This window comes from Salvelinus namaycush, chromosome 28 (genome assembly GCF_016432855.1).
Source record: "Salvelinus namaycush isolate Seneca chromosome 28, SaNama_1.0, whole genome shotgun sequence".
In the NCBI taxonomy this organism is placed as follows: Eukaryota; Metazoa; Chordata; class Actinopteri; order Salmoniformes; family Salmonidae; genus Salvelinus; species Salvelinus namaycush.
In genome coordinates, this window is record NC_052334.1 from 7939945 (window position 1) to 7958179 (window position 18235).

General features: G+C 40.9%; 1 protein-coding gene across 1 annotated transcript in view; it reads left to right on the top strand.

Annotated features, from left to right (window-relative positions):
- sash1b (SAM and SH3 domain containing 1b) overlaps positions 1 to 18235 on the top strand; it is a 134641-nt gene that overhangs the window by 75329 nt on the left and 41077 nt on the right. The window contains exon 2 of the mRNA XM_038966965.1: positions 12616 to 12750. Within this exon, the coding sequence (XP_038822893.1) occupies positions 12616 to 12750 (135 nt within the window). The remainder of the gene's footprint in view (positions 1 to 12615; positions 12751 to 18235) is intronic.

Here is an 18235-nt window from a genome sequence, read left to right on the forward strand (position 1 = left end):
GGTCTATTGTCGGTCAATAAAGAGAGGGAAGGAAGGGGAGATGGTGGGAGGAAAGATGGAAGGGGAGAGAGGAGGGTGGGAGCCAAGGTTATTATAGTAAACTAAATCAAAACAAATCATGAAGAAGCTATTTTGTAAACGGAAATAAAATAATTAACAAACCTATTAATGACGTGGCACCCAACCATTGGTTGATGCATGCAACATCAATGTAGGGGAACACCACGTTGATGTGGTTAGCTGATACCTAAAATACCTATCCAGGTGTTGTTGCGCATACCTGCCAGATCTTACGTCTGAGCAGAGGAACGGCCCATTTGAGATGAGTTTGATGCAAGACTTTGCGCTCACAAAGTCACAATGTCTGCACATGTGCGCTTCATACTGCTACAACATGGTAGCTAATGGGACCAAAACAGCGGGGAAGTTTAGCCTCGCGCTTCAACCCACCTAGTTGTTGCGGAAATTGACCCACTACTGTTTACTTCGTAAATATAAAAATGAAATAGAAATGTTTCCTGGTTGCTAAAATTCTAATAGTTCGCCCAATTTCAGTATGTGACAAAACAAGCAAGTATATTATAGAGAATCAATGTACCATCTAAACTGGTGTGAAATGTATTTTCCATAACCAAACATATTGTATTTCCAGCTGTTTTGAAACTGTTGTACAAAATCGAAAGTAAAAGACGCAAAAACTAAACATAAAAATAGTAAGCATAAAAATAGCACACACAGAACAGATCTACCACTTTGAAAGCAAGTCTATGAGAATGAATTTGGTCTGACCACGCAAAAAGTTGCATATTGCAGCTTTAATTTAAAACCACAATTATCATCATCTTGGGACGAGAGGGATGCCGTTTTTAATGTGATTCCAAACGAGGTCAGATTGAACAAGAGCCCAGTGTGTGTGTGTGTGTGTAGCTGTCTGTTATGATCATATTCAGGAGGAACTGGCAGACCCAGACAGACAGCGCACACCTCCTCCTGTCCATTCCCAGTCCCTGGTGTGTGTGTGTGTGGGGGGGGGGTGTATGCAGCACATACCTAGCTCACTCATCCATCTGCCCCTGCACTAGAATCACTACCACTGATCTAATGATAGTGTTTCTGGCTGCCCTGCCATTGCTCTGTACACTGGAGACAATGAGGTTAATATTAGGAGACAGACACAGGATTTAACCACCCTAATCTCATACTAGGAAGAGTAGGCTTATATTGGGGCCAGTCAAAGGTCAGACCAAGATCTGTTAAAACGTTTGAATTTAGTCCATGAGGGGGGGGGGAGAGCATCAATGTTAATTTCCAGAGTCCTACTGTTGTGATTTTATTAGTACAGTCAACTGTTTTGTACCTGGAAATAGGACTATGTTTATGTGTAGACGTTCATTTGATTAGGATTGTTTTAGGAGGATTGGGAGTTTCTTACCAGAGGCTGTTCAGATGGCTACCCTTTGTAAATATTGACCATGAGTAGATTGTCCAAGATCTTATGAAGACATAGAACGCTTTGTCATCATGGATAGTATGTTTTTTGTTAGAATACTTAATATAAATTAACTTTTTAGGATTCCCTCAGTCTCCTTCACCCTTTGTGAACCAAGAAGGGGAGAAGCTATGGATGGGCTAGTTCACTTGTCTTTTGCTGTCCTCTGCTGGTGGTCAGTGAGACGTTGGGCTGAATGATCATCACTAAACCTTGCCCCTCCTGTGTCGAAGTTAATTTAGCCCCATACTCATTGAGCGTCACCTATTTGTGGTATAAATTCCTTATCCATGCTTGAACAAACTTTTGTGGTTCAAACTTGTGAAACAGCGTGTTACACACACACACACACACCCTAACACTCAGCAGAGAGTGGTTTATGTTATCTAGTGAATGAACAGTTAGTCAGTGTGTGTGTGTGTGGTAGTGAGCAGAAAGACCCAGCTGGTAACACAGCCCTACCCTCACAGTCCCACCCTCACAGCCCTACCCTCACAGCAACCCTGGCTATATTTCTGTTTGCTGGACACTCCTCCTCCTTTGAGTTGAAGTTGCATTGTTCTCCACTGAGTGTACTGAGGAGTAACTCAGTCAGGTTTGAAAAGACAACGAGGAACCGGACTGTCGTTCCTCCTGTCACGCGCTAGTGGGGGGGAGGGGACCTAAGAAACAGGCTGCCAACTTGTGGTGAGAATTGTAAAAGATCTCTTTACTTTTCCCGTTACTCTCACGCTCAACTGGAGGATCTGGTGAACTAATGCCTGTTAGTTTAGTGTTGGTTTGCTGATGTTAGCCTTCTTTCATAGGATGAACGACGTTGTTCTGTAATAATAGACCTCTTTCGTGGCTGTGGAGAAGTTTTATCACAATAATTGGATCTGCTGTTATTTGCTGTGTCTCTGGTTCCTTCCCTTTAGTGTCATCCTGTTTTCACCAAGCCGTGTGTGTGTACAGTATGACCCTGCTAAGAGATTGTTGTGATGGACATGATAGCTATGATGTATGATATGACCCATTCCCCTGTTGTTAGACTGTGCTGATACATGACAAAGGGAAATGTACTGTAGCAGGCCTGTTGCACATAATGGGTGTCTGCTGAATGAGTGAAGGAGTGAATGCGAAGGCCTATGTGTTTGCTAACTCTTATTAGGCTGAGATGATTGACACAAAAGTAGGAATTGATATAGAGGAGTGATCTGAGGAGATAAGAGATGTGCGGATTTGTATCTCTATATTGGCGGCAGGTAGCCTAGTGGTTAGCGTTGGGCCAGTAACTGAAAGGTTGCTTGTTCGATCCCTGCCCTTGAGCAAGGCACTTAAACCTAATAGCTCCAGGGTCGCCGTCAATAATGGCTGATCCCTGGCCATGACCACACTTTCTGAGGGTGTCTCGGGGGGAGGGATATGCAAAAAAAAGAATAATAATAAATCACCATAATTGTACAGATTAAGAGGTTGTACATGTGTGAAACAGGACAAATATAAGTACCCCTATTTGACTAGCTTTTGGCGGTATATCGAGATATTTGGAAATAGCCACGGGATGGTTTTTCACTACTGTCAATACAGTTGAAACTATTTCTTTAAAGTTTTTCAATAAATGTGAATATTTGTAGCAATTTAAGTAAATATCTGCAGTCAACTTGTGCAATACGTTTGGAGATAAAGCATATCGTGTTAATTTCACCTGTCACATTATTTTACATAATGATGCTTACGATTGAGCCAGTCACGTGTGTTTGTTTGTAAAATAGCACAGCAGTGTATTTACAGGGGTCGTGTTTTATATTGAAAGTCAAGTGTTTTTGTGCTTCAGTAGAGGGATCAGGGACATGCAACTGTAGTTTTCCGTCACAGAAAATACATAGTGCAACACACCTGGCAGAAAATAGCTTCATTTTCATCAGATGACAACAATGAAAAACAAAGTTGTTTTTTAACGGTGCATGGCCATCATGTTTATCATAGGAAGATTGTAGCCAGCTACATTTCCTATTTTTTTTTGCTTAAAGTTAATCTTGCATTTTACAAAGAAGTAGGCTGGCTACACCGCGAAAAGTAGCTACCCGTCAGTCAGAGCGCTGTCTGCTGTTAGAATGCCCCTTTGTGAATTCTCATCTGAGTGGAGAAGTGCAGCTGAAGCACAAAATTAGTCTGATGCCGAGCAGAAATTACAATAAGCATTTTAGAGCTGTGTTTACAAAACAATATTTCTTCTGCATTTTATATATTTTTCCTGTGTGAAAATCACAGAATTCTACCTTAACAGGACCCCTAAGTTTAACTTTCTAGTGACAGTGCATTCAGAAAGTATTCAGACCCCTTGACTTTTTCCACATTGTTACTTTACAGCCTTATTCTAAAATTGATGCAAATTATATATTTTTTAATCCATCTACAAACAATATCCCATGAAGACAAAGCAACATTTTTGCAGATATATAAAAAAAACTGCTGAAATATCACATTGACCCTTTGAAGCACCTTTGGCAGCAATTACAGCCTCGTTTTCTTGGGTAGGATGCTACAAGCTTGGCACACCTGTATTTGGGGAGTTTATCCCATTCTTCTCTGCAGATCCTCTCAAGCTCTTTCAGGTTGGATAGGGAGCATCGCTGCACAGCTATTTTCAGGTTTCTCCAGAGATGTTCGATCGGGTTCAAGTCTGGGCTCTGGCTGGGCCACTCAAGGACGTTCAGAGACTTGTCCCGATGCCACTCCTGCGTTGTCTTTGCTGTGTGCTTAGGGTTGTTGTCCTGTTGGAAGGTGAACCTTCGCCCCAGTCTGAGGCTCTGAGAGCTCTGGAGCAGGTTTTCATCAAGGATCTCTCTGTACTTTGCACCGTTCATCTTTCCCTCGATTCTGGCTAGTCTCCCCGTCCCTGCTGCTAAAAATTTCCCCCACAGCATGATGCTGCCACCACCATACTTCACCGTAGGGATGGTGCCAGGTTTCCTCCAGACGTGAGGCTTGGGATTCAGGCCAAAGAGTTCAATCTTGGTTTCATCAGACCAGAGAATCTTGTTTCTCATGCTCTGGGAGTCCTTTAGGTGCCTTTTGGCAAACTCCAAGCGGGCTGATGTGCCTTTTACTGAGGAGTGGCTTCTGTCTGGCCACTCTACCATAAAGGCCCAATTGGTGGCGTGCTGCAGAGATGGTTGTCCTTCTGGAAGGTTCTCCCATCTCCACAGAGGAACTCTGGAGCTCTGTCAGAGTGACCATCGGGTTCTTGACCAAGGTTTTTCTCCCCCGATTGCTCAGTTTGGCCGGGCGGCCAGCTCTAGGAAGAGTCTTGGTGGTTACAAACTTCTTCAATTTAAGCATGATGGGGGCCAATCTGTTCTTGGGGACCTTCAATGCTGCAGACATTTTTTGGTACCCTTCCCCATATCTGTGCCCTGACACAATCCTGTCGCAGAGCTCTACAGACAATTCCTTCGACCTCATGCCTTGGTTTTTGCTCTGACATGCACTGTTAATTGTGGGACCTTATATAGACAGGTGTGTGTCTTTCCAAATCATGTCCAATCAATTGAATTTACCACAGGTTAACTCCAATCAAGTTGTAGAGACATCTCAAGGATGATCAATGGAAACAGGATACACCTGGACTCACTTTCAAATCTCATAGCAAAGGGTCTGAATACTTATGCGAAGATATTTGTTTTATTTTTAATACATTTGCCAACATGTCTAAACCTGTTTTCGCTTTGTCATTATGGGGTATTGTGTGTAGATTGATGAGGAAAAACTATTTAATACATTTTAGATAAGGCTGTAAATTAACAAAATGTGGAAAAAGTCAAGGGGTCTGAATACTTCCCTGAATGCACTGTATCTAAGTGGCTGAATTAATAACTAGACGGAGCATCATATTGTTTACTTTTTGCCATGTTTGAAATAGTCAAAGCCCTTTGGATGAGCTCTCTGTACAGCTGCCACTGCCGTCTTGACATCCAGTAGCTCCTACATATGGTTGTGGATGTAAATGCTCTATAACTTGTGGAATATTTGTTAGCATTCTGGTAATAGACACCCAAATGGACTTTTCTGTGGTTTTTGTGTACTTTTCTGCCCCCTTGTGTACTAAACCGGTAATGGCATAAATCCTGGGATGAGATGATGGTATGACAATATGAAAATGTGGATACCGCTCAAGCTTATATATGACCTTTATATGCAATGCTTCATCTGAAGCAAAGCCAGACTCAGACTTTCTGAAGTGTGTGTGTGTTAGTGAGAGCATTTCCAGATAGCTCCAGCTCCACCACAAGCGGTCAAGTGAGGTATCCACTGTAGCGTTGTTTCTGAAAGGAGCACCATAAGACAGATCTCTTATCACCAGACATACAGCGGCCTCAGGACACGAGACAAGGAAGATGTTTTGTCTTCAGATACCTTCCGGATCCATTGTCAACTGGTAATGTGACTGTCCTTTACTCCTCTGATCTGATGAGACCTGTTACAGGGGACTGCCTCAGTTACTGCTTAGAGAGGGAGAGAAGCCCTGATGCTATGGTTCAGTAGTTTCAATGGGGATTCCCCCTGTCAGGAGGACGTGCACAGAGCATATGCAACCCATCTGTTCCGTTTGTCTGAGGGTCATACTGTAACAAAAGTGCCTGGTTATGGCTTTCCCTCTACTCTGACTGACGAGCATCAGACGGGTGTAAACAAAATGAAGTATTAAGCATGATCTTGGATGGGGAATATAACTATGTCCATTACATTCACGAGCATGATGTAAGAAGGTATTTTTCATAGAAGTGAAGACATCAAGACAGCTGATTTTCATAGCAGCTTACAATGACGTAGGACGTGTTGTGTTGAACATACCATGCAAAATAAGCGCTGAGAGGCATGAGATATCATGTGGTCACCCCCACAATGGACTGTTTATAAGAAGCACGCAGTGGCGATCTGTCTGTGGTCTGACAGTGCAATGCCTCTCAATGGACAACAGCCAAGATCATTTGTTCATTCATTTCTCAACTCGACGGGTGAAAAGAAAAGGTTTGCGTCCCAAATTGTACCTTGTTCCCTATATAGTGCACTATTTTTGGGCCCTGGTCAAAGGGCCCTGGTGAAACGTAATGCACTTCATAAGGAATAGGGTACCATTTGGGATGCATGCAGCCAAGCAGCTAGATTTGACTGTTTCTGACCTCCGGGGTATCATGTCATTTAACCGAATGAATGGTTCTTTTTTTCTGGACAGTTGAGCCAGTCAGTCACAGTATCATACCACGAGGGTTAGTGTTAGTATCATACCACGAGGGTTAGGGTTAGTATCATACCACAAGAAGGAGACCAGTGAGCCTTCAGTTGCTGGTCACAACTCAGGATTGTTTGGGGAAAAGACACTAGAATACATACCCTTTTTAAATTCATTATAACATAATGTATTCATCATTTCTGATTTAGTTTAGAGAGATAAGGTTGGGCAGAGTACAGACGCATTTAAATCCACTCAAAGGACTAGTGTGAGGGATGCATACTCTTTTTAAATTATTCATAATAACAGATTTAATATTTTCAGCTTTATTTATGTTGTCTGCATGCTTTGTGGTTGTAGGTTTGGGGTAAATACTGTAAGGCCTGTACTGTAAAGAGGCAGTTGGAGTATAGCATGTATGGGATAGCTTTGTATGGGAGATGTACACTGCCGGTCAAAAGTTTTAGAACATCTACTCATTCAAGGGTTTTATTATATTTGTACTATTTTCTACATTGTAGAATAATAGTGATGACATTAAAACTATGAAATAACACATATGGAATCATGTAGTAACCAAAAAATAAATCAAAATATATTTTATTTAAGATTCTTCAAATAGCCACACTTTGCCTTGATGACAGCTTTGAACCCTCTTGGCATTCTCTCAACCAGCTTCACCTGGAATGCTTTTCCAACCGTCTTGGAGTTCCCACATATGCTGAGCACTTGTTGGCTGCTTTTCCTTCACTCTGCGGTCCGACTCATCCCAAACCATCTCAATTTGGTTGAGGTCGGAGGATTGTGGAAGGCAGGTCATCTGATGCAGCACTCCATCACTCTCCTTCTTGGTAAAATAGCCCTTACACAGCCTTGAGGTGTATTGGGTCATTGTCCTGTTGAAAAACAAATGATAGTCTCACCAAGCCCAATCCAGATGGGATGGTGTATCGCTGCAGAATGCTGTGGTAGCCATGCTGGTTAAGTGTGCCTTGAATTCTAAATAAATCAGAAAGTGTCACCAGCAAAGCACTCACAGCATAACACCTCCTCCTCCATGTATTACGGTGGGAAATACACATGCAGAGATCATCCATTCAAACACATTCTCAGAAAGACACAGTGAGAGTCTCAGAAAGACACAGTGAGAGTCTCACAAAGACACAGCAGTTGGAACCAAAAATCTCCAATTTGGACTCCAGACCAAAGGCCAAATTTCCACCGGTCTAATGTCTATTGCTCGTGTTTCTTGGCCCAAGCAAGTCTCTTCTTATTATTGGTGGCCTTTAGTAGTGGTTTCTTTGCAGCAATTCGACCATGAAGGCCTGATTCACACAGACTCCTCTGAACAGTTGATGTTGAGATGTGTCTGTTACTTGAACTCTGTGAAGCATTTATTTGGCCTGCAATTTCTGAGGCTGGTAACTCTAATGAACTCATCCTCTGCAGCAGAGGTAACTCTGGGTCTTCCATGCCTGTGGCGGTCTTCATGAGAGCCAGTTTCATCGTAACGCTTGATCGTTTTTGCTACTGCACTTGAAGAAACTTTCAGAGTTCTTGAAATGTTCCGTATTGACTGACCTTCATGTCTTAAAGTAATGATGGACTGTTGTTTCTCTTTGCTTATTTGAGCTGTTCTTGCCATAATATACAGTCATGGCCAAAAGTTTTGAGACTGACACAAATATTAGTTTTCACGAAGTTTGCTACCTCAGTTTGTATGATGGCAATTTGCATATACTCCAGAATGTTATGAAGAGTGATCAGATGAATTGCAATTAATTGCAAAGTCATTTGCCATGCAAATGAACTGAATCCCCAAAAAAACATTTCCACTGCATTTCACCCCTGCCACAAAAGGACCAGCTGACATGTCAGTGATTCTCTCATTCACACAGGTGTGAGTGTTGACGAGGACAAGGCTGGAGATCACTCTGTCATGCTGATTGAGTTCAAATAACAGACTGGAAGTTTCAAAAGGAGGGTGGTGCTTAAAATCATTGTTCATCCTCTGTCAACCATGGTTACCTGCAAGGAAACACGTGCCATCATCATTGCTTTGCACAAAAAGGGCTTCACAGGCAAGGATATTGCTGCCAGTAAGATTGCACCTAAATTAACCATTTATCGGATCATCAAGAACTTCAAGGAGAGCGGTCCAATTGTTGTGAAGAAGGCTTCAGGGTGCCCAAGAAAGTCCAGCAAGCGCCAGGACCGTCTCCTAAAGTTGATTCAGCTGCGGGATCGGAGCACCACCTGTACAGAGCTTGCTCGGGAATGGCAGCAGGCAGGTGTGAGTGCATCTGCACGCACAGTGAGGCGAAGCCTTTTGGAGGATGGCATGGTGTCAAGAAGGGCAGCAAGGAAGCCACTTCTCTCCAGGAAAAACATCAGGGACAGACTGATATTCTGCAAAAGGTACAGGGATTGGACTGCTGAGGACTGGGGTAAAGTAATTTTCTCTGAATTCCCTTTCCGATTGTTTGGGGCATCCGCAAAAAAGCTTGTCCGGAGAAGACAAGGTGAGCGCTACCATCAGTCCTGTGTCATGCCAACAGTAAAGCATCCTGAGACCATTCATGTGTGGGGTTGCTTCTCAGCCAAGGGAGTGGGCTCACTCACAATTTTGCCTAAGAACACAGCCATGAATAAAGAATGGTACCAACACATTCTCCGAGAGCAACTTCTCCCAACCATCCAGGAACAGTTTGGTGACGAACAATGCCGTTTCCAGCATGATGGAGCACCTTGCCATAAGGCAAAAGTGATAACTAAGTGGCTTGGGGAACAAATCATCGATATTTTGGGTCCATGGCCAGGAAACTCCCCATATCTTAATCGCATTGAGTGTGCAAAGCTGTCATCAAGGAAACGGGGGCTATTTGAAGGATCTAAAATATAAAATACATTTTGATTTGTTTAACACTTTTTTGGTTACCACATGATTCCATATGTGCTATTTCATAGTTTTGATGTCTTCACTATTATTCTACAATGTATAAAATAGTAAAAATAAAGAAAAACCCTTGAATGAGTGAGTGTTCTAAAACTTTTGACCGGTAGTGTATGGGATAGCTTAGTATAGGAGATGTATGGGAGACGGCGCCGGAAAGAATGGCTGCTGTTTTATTCGCATCGTAAGCATTTCACTGTAAGGTGAACCTGTTGTATTCGGCGCATGTGACAAATTAAAATAAATATTAGATTTTTACATTGATCTGTTCTGGCTGATGACATTAACAGCCCCATTAGATGTTACATGTCATGTAATGTAAGAATTTGTGAGACTAAAGATGACATATTATACATACAGTACAGTTAGGAACATCCGCTAACTGCATGAAATATTACTTTGAAGTCTAACATTAAACTACAGTACTACATTATCCTTTTAAATTGGAAAAATAATATATACTGAACACAAATATTAATGCAGCATGTAAAGTGTTGGTCCCATGTTTCATGAGCTGAAATTAAAGATCCCTGAAGTGTTCCATATGCACAAAAAGCAAAATTCTCTCCGATTTTATGCACAAATTTGTTTACATCCCTGTTAGTGAGCATTTCTCCGTTGCAAAGATAATCCATCCACCTGACAGGTGTGGCATATCAAGAAGCTGATAAAACTACATGATCATTACACAAGTGCACCTTGTGCTGGGGACAATAAAAGGCCACTCCTAAAATGTACAGTCTTGACACAAAACACAATGCCACAAATGTGAAGTTTTGAGGGAGCATGCAATTGGCATGCTGACTGCAGGAATGTCCACCAGAGCTGTTGTCAGAGAATTGAATGTTCATTTCTCTACCATAAGTCGCCTCAAATGTAGTTTTAGAAAATGTGTTAGTACGTCAAAAAGGCCTCTATCGGACTCGTTTTACTGTGGATATAGATACTTTTGTACCTGTTTCATCCAGCATCTTCACAAGGTCCTTTGCTGTTGTTCTGGGATTGATTTGCACTTTTCGCACCAAAGTACGTTCATCTCTAGGAGACAGAACGCGTCTCCTTCCTGAGCGGTATGACGGCTGCGTGGTCCCATGGTGTTTATACTTGCGTACTATTGTTTTGTACAGATGAACGTGGTACCTTCAGGCGTTTGGAAATTGCTCCCAAGGATGAACCAGACCAGTGTAGGTCTACAATTTTTTTTCTGAAGTCTTGGTTGATTTCTTTAGATTTTCTCATGATATCAAGTAAAGAGGCACTGAGTTTGAAGGTAGGCCTTGAAATACATCTACAGGTACACCTCCAATTTACTCAAATGATGTCAATTAGCCTATCAGAAGCTTTTAAAGCCATGACATTGTTTTCTGGAATTTTCCAAGCTGTTTAAAGGCACAGTCAACTTAGTGTATGTAAACTTCTAACCCACTGGAATTGTAATACAGTGAATTATAAGTTAAATAATCTGTCTGTAAACATTTGTTGGAAAAATGACTTGTATCATGCACAAAGTACATGTCCTAAACGACTTGCCAAAACTATAGTTTGTTAACAAGACATATGTGGAGTGGTTGAAAAATGAGTTTTAATGACTACAACCTAAGTGTATGTAAACTTCTGACTTCAACTGTAACAGCAGCTGCTTGTCAGCTTTGCATTCCTCAGAATTTTTTGCAGAGCTGGAGACCATTTTTAGTCACTGTTTTTCTTCCAAAGAGAAAATAATGATATGAAATATTGAAGAAGAATGTCTGAGTCAGTGAAATTAAACACCAGGGATGCATCTTAAATGGTAACCCATTTCCCTATATAGTGTACACCTTTTGATCAGAACCCTATGGGCCCTGGTCAAAAGTAGTGCTCTAAAAAGGGAATAGGTTATAATTTGGGATACATCCCTGGTGTTTATTTTCACTGACTCGGACATTCTTCTTCAGCACAAACTGCTTATCAGTGAGAAGCTCAAGGTTACAGCTGATCTGTCCAATGTTTCATATAATTATTTTCTCTTTGGAAGAAAAACAGTGACTAAGCATATTCTCCAGGCAGCTCGGCGAAAACTCATGAGTATCCCCATAACAGTACTGATATGGAGATATCAAAATGTGATTCAGCAGCGTAGTCGATTATCCATGAAGCCCTCACCTAGTCTCTGTCATGTAAACATAAAGGAAGAGTAGAATGTCAAATCAGATTACAGAGAGGAACAGGGTGGTAGAGTAAATTGTATCAGCCTGGCTCTGTAGGACAGAGAACAGATATCACAGATATATATTATTTATTATGTATTTCCAGTTTGGGAGAGGAAAATCATCAGCAATAGTTTGAAGACATTTGCAGGAGATGAGTCTGCAAAAGTGTGGAAACTTTTCCTGTCTTTTTAATTTTCTTCAGCCCGCACAACAAAGGGCAGTAAAGAACACAATAGTAGGATATCGCTGCGCTGTTCTGGAGGTCTGGAGATCCTGGGTTTCTATTGAGGAAAAGCCATCTCACTAGTATTCCTGGTCATTTCTGGTACAGTGAGCTGTGTACTCGTACCAAAACTTCTCAAGTTGATACTGTTGACAGTGGTCAGGTCAAAGACTACTGTACATACGATGCTTCTGGGGGTCACCGCTGAGGAGGTCTGGCGAGTGTGTAGGCGTTGTATTACTGGTGGAGAGGGAGGGCCAGTAGCTCAGACACACAAACACACACACACACACTAGTCTTTCTGGCCCCTGGTCTCCCACAGTCCCCCGGTTCTCTACCACGGCACTTTACGACATCTGATGTTGATGTCGTAAAACAATGGTCAGTTTACTTGTCTACTGTTTTCCTGTTGTACTATGCACCGGATGCTGGTCTGTGATGTGATAGCTTGTGCCAACTCTCTATTGCTCTGTGATATGTAGATCCTTACTATGTGATGAGGTAGGTCTTCATCTCTGTTCATACGGACCATGTCCTCTCCTCTAGGATGGCTCGTTGGGAACCTTTGAGGACTTGGCTCAGGAGTACTCTGACTATTACAGCGCCTCTCTCAGTGACGTCCAAGACAGAATGGAGGAGATTAGGAAACGTAAGGTTGTACAAGATGCACAATCAGAGATGGTAAATAATATTCTATTTATTAGGTTTAACCTAACTGTTGCAATTTTACAATCAGATGTTGTCCATCATTATTTAACATCAGTAACAGTGTGACTTTGTCCTTCATCAGTATTTAACATCAGTACAGTGTGACGTTGGTCTTCATCAGTATTGAACATCAGTAACAGTGTGATGTTGTATTGAACATCAGTAACAGTGTGACGTTGTATTGAACATCAGTATTTAACATCAGTACAGTGTGACGTTGTCCTTCATCAGTATTTAACATCAGTAACAGTGTGAAGTTGGTCTTCATCAGTATTTAACATCAGTAACAGTGTGACGTTGTCCTTCATCAGTATTTAACATCAGTACAGTGTGACGTTGGACTTCATCAGTATTTAACATCAGTACAGTGTGACGTTGGTCTTCATCAGTATTTAACATCAGTACAGTGTGACGTTGGTCTTCATCAGTATTTAACATCAGTACAGTGTGACGTTGTCCTTCATCAGTATTTAACATCAGTACAGTGTGACGTTGTCCTTCATCAGTATTTAACATCAGTAACAGTGTGACGTTGGACTTCATCAGTATTTAACATCAGTACAGTGTGACGTTGTCCTTCATCAGTATTTAACATCAGTACAGTGTGACGTTGTCCTTCATCAGTATTTAACATCAGTACAGTGTGACGTTGTCCTTCATCAGTATTTAACATCAGTAACAGTGTGACGTTGGACTTCATCAGTATTTAACATCAGTACAGTGTGACGTTGTCCTTCATCAGTATTTAACATCAGTAACAGTGTGACGTTGTCCTTCATCAGTATTTAACATCAGTACAGTGTGACGTTGTCCTTCATCAGTATTTAACATCAGTACAGTGTGACGTTGTCCTTCATCAGTATTTAACATCAGTACAGTGTGACGTTGGTCTTCATCACTATTTAACATCAGTAACAGTGTGACGTTGTCCTTCATCAGTATTTAACATCAGTACAGTGTGACGTTGGTCTTCATCACTATTTAACATCAGTAACAGTGTGACGTTGTCCTTCATCAGTATTTAACATCAGTAACAGTGTGACGTTGTCCTTCATCACTATTGAACATCAGTAACAGTGTGACGTTGGTCTTCATCAGTATTTAACATCAGTAACAGTGTGATGTTGTCCTTCATCAGTATTTAACATCAGTACAGTGTGACGTTGTCCTTCATCACTATTTAACATCAGTACAGTGTGACGTTGGACTTCATCAGTATTTAACATCAGTACAGTGTGACGTTGGACTTCATCAGTATTTAACATCAGTAACAGTGTGACGTTGTCCTTCATCAGTATTTAACATCAGTACAGTGTGACGTTGTCCTTCATCATTAACATCAGTACAGTGTGACGTTGTCCTTCATCAGTATTTAACATCAGTACAGTGTGACGTTGTCCTTCATCAGTATTTAATATCAGTAACAGTGTGACGTTGGTCTTCATCATTAACATCAGTACAGTGTGACGTTGTCCTTCATCAGTATTTAACATCAGTAACAGTGTGACGTTGTCCTTCATCAGTATTTAACATCAGTAACAGTGTGACGTTGTCCTTCATCAGTATTTAACATCAGTAACAGTGTGACATTGTCCTTCATCAGTATTTAACATCAGTAACAGTGTGACGTTGTCCTTCATCAGTATTTAACATCAGTAACAGTGTGACGTTGTCCTTCATCAGTATTTAACATCAGTAACAGTGTGACGTTGGTCTTCATCAGTATTTAACATCAGTAACAGTGTGACGTTGTCCTTCATCAGTATTTAACATCAGTAACAGTGTGACGTTGTCCTTCATCAGTATTTAACATCAGTACAGTGTGACGTTGTCCTTCATCAGTATTTAACATCAGTAACAGTGTGACGTTGGACTTCATCAGTATTTAACATCAGTACAGTGTGACGTTGTCCTTCATCACTATTTAACATCAGTAACAGTGTGACGTTGGTCTTCATCAGTATTTAACATCAGTAACAGTGTGACGTTGGTCTTCATCAGTATTTAACATCAGTAACAGTGTGACGTTGTCCTTCATCACTATTTAACATCAGTAACAGTGTGACGTTGGACTTCATCATTAACATCAGTAACAGTGTGACGTTGTCCTTCATCAGTATTTAACATCAGTAACAGTGTGACGTTGGTCTTCATCAGTATTTAACATCAGTAACAGTGTGACGTTGTCCTTCATCAGTATTTAACATCAGTGACAGTGTGACATTGTCCTTCATCAGTATTTAACATCAGTAACAGTGTGACGTTGTCCTTCATCATTAACATCAGTGACAGTGTGACGTTGTCCTTCATCAGTACAGTCTGACTTTGTCCTTCATCAGTAACAGTGTGACGTTGGTCTTCATCAGTATTGAACATCAGTAACAGTGTGACGTTGTATTGAACATCAGTAACAGTGTGACGTTGTATTGAACATCAGTACAGTGTGACGTTGTCCTTCATCAGTACAGTCTGACTTTGTCCTTCATCAGTAACAGTGTGACGTTGTCCTTCATCACTATTTAACATCAGTACAGTGTGACGTTGTCCTTCACATTTACATCAGTACAGTGTGACGTTGTCCTTCATCAGTATTTAACATCAGTAACAGTGTGACGTTGGACTTCATCAGTATTTAACATCAGTACAGTGTGACGTTGGTCTTCATCAGTATTTAACATCAGTAACAGTGTGACGTTGTCCTTCATCAGTATTTAACATCAGTACAGTGTGACGTTGTCCTTCATCACTATTTAACATCAGTACAGTGTGACGTTGTCCTTCATCAGTACAGTCTGACTTTGTCCTTCATCATTAACATCAGTACAGTGTGACGTTGGTCTTCATCACTATTTAACATCAGTACAGTGTGACGTTGGTCTTCATCAGTATTTAACATCAGTACAGTGTGACGTTGGTCTTCATCAGTATTTAACATCAGTAACAGTGTGACGTTGTCCTTCATCAGTATTTAACATCAGTACAGTGTGACGTTGGTCTTCATCAGTATTTAACATCAGTACAGTGTGACGTTGTCCTTCATCAGTATTTAACATCAGTACAGTGTGACGTTGGTCTTCATCAGTATTTAACATCAGTAACAGTGTGACGTTGGACTTCATCAGTATTGAACATCAGTAACAGTGTGACGTTGTCCTTCATCAGTATTTAACATCAGTAACAGTGTGACGTTGTCCTTCATCAGTATTTAACATCAGTACAGTGTGACGTTGGTCTTCATCAGTATTTAACATCAGTAACAGTGTGACGTTGGACTTCATCAGTATTTAACATCAGTACAGTGTGACGTTGTCCTTCATCAGTATTTAACATCAGTACAGTGTGACGTTGGTCTTCATCAGTATTTAACATCAGTAACAGTGTGACGTTGTCCTTCATCATTAACATCAGTACAGTGTGACGTTGTCCTTCATCAGTATTTAACATCAGTACAGTGTGATGTTGTCCTTCATCAGTATTTAACATCAGTACAGTGTGACGTTGTCCTTCATCAGTATTTAACATCAGTAACAGTGTGACGTTGGACTTCATCAGTATTTAACATCAGTACAGTGTGACGTTGTCCTTCATCACTATTTAACATCAGTAACAGTGTGACGTTGGTCTTCATCATTAACATCAGTACAGTGTGACGTTGTCCTTCATCATTAACATCAGTGACAGTGTGACGTTGGACTTCATCAGTATTTAACATCAGTACAGTGTGACGTTGTCCTTCATCACTATTTAACATCAGTACAGTGTGACGTTGTCCTTCATCAGTATTTAACATCAGTACAGTGTGACGTTGTCCTTCATCAGTATTTAACATCAGTACAGTGTGACGTTGTCCTTCATCAGTATTTAACATCAGTACAGTGTGACGTTGTCCTTCATCAGTATTGAACATCAGTACAGTGTGACGTTGTCCTTCATCAGTATTGAACATCAGTACAGTGTGACGTTGTCCTTCATCAGTATTTAACATCAGTAACAGTGTGACGTTGGACTTCATCAGTATTGAACATCAGTAACAGTGTGACGTTGTCCTTCATCAGTATTTAACATCAGTACAGTGTGACGTTGTCCTTCATCAGTATTTAACATCAGTACAGTGTGACGTTGTCCTTCATCAGTATTTAACATCAGTACAGTGTGACGTTGTCCTTCATCAGTATTTAACATCAGTAACAGTGTGACGTTGTCCTTCATCAGTATTTAACATCAGTAACAGTGTGACGTTGGTCTTCATCAGTATTTAACATCAGTAACAGTGTGACGTTGGTCTTCATCAGTATTTAACATCAGTAACAGTGTGACGTTGTCCTTCATCATTAACATCAGTGACAGTGTGACGTTGGACTTCATCAGTGTTTAACATCAGTACAGTGTGACGTTGGACTTCATCAGTATTTAACATCAGTACAGTGTGACGTTGTCCTTCATCAGTATTTAACATCAGTACAGTGTGACGTTGGACTTCATCACTATTTAACATCAGTACAGTGTGACGTTGGACTTCATCACTATTTAACATCAGTAACAGTGTGACGTTGTCCTTCATCAGTATTGAACATCAGTATTTAACATCAGTACAGTGTGACGTTGTCCTTCATCACTATTTAACATCAGTAGCAGTGTGACGTTGTCCTTCATCAGTATTGAACATCAGTACAGTGTGACGTTGTCCTTCATCACTATTTAACATCAGTAACAGTGTGACGTTGTCCTTCATCAGTATTGAACATCAGTACAGTGTGACGTTGTCCTTCATCACTATTTAACTTCAGTAACAGTGTGACGTTGTCCTTCATCAGTATTTAACATCAGTAACAGTGTGACGTTGGTCTTCATCAGTATTTAACATCAGTAACAGTGTGACGTTGTCCTTCATCAGTATTTAACATCAGTACAGTGTGACGTTGTCCTTCATCACTATTTAACATCAGTACAGTGTGACGTTGTCCTTCATCAGTACAGTCTGACTTTGTCCTTCATCATTAACATCAGTACAGTGTGACGTTGGTCTTCATCACTATTTAACATCAGTACAGTGTGACGTTGGTCTTCATCAGTATTTAACATCAGTACAGTGTGACGTTGGTCTTCATCAGTATTTAACATCAGTAACAGTGTGACGTTGTCCTTCATCAGTATTTAACATCAGTACAGTGTGACGTTGGTCTTCATCAGTATTTAACATCAGTACAGTGTGACGTTGTCCTTCATCAGTATTTAACATCAGTACAGTGTGACGTTGGTCTTCATCAGTATTTAACATCAGTAACAGTGTGACGTTGGACTTCATCAGTATTGAACATCAGTAACAGTGTGACGTTGTCCTTCATCAGTATTTAACATCAGTAACAGTGTGACGTTGTCCTTCATCAGTATTTAACATCAGTACAGTGTGACGTTGGTCTTCATCAGTATTTAACATCAGTAACAGTGTGACGTTGGA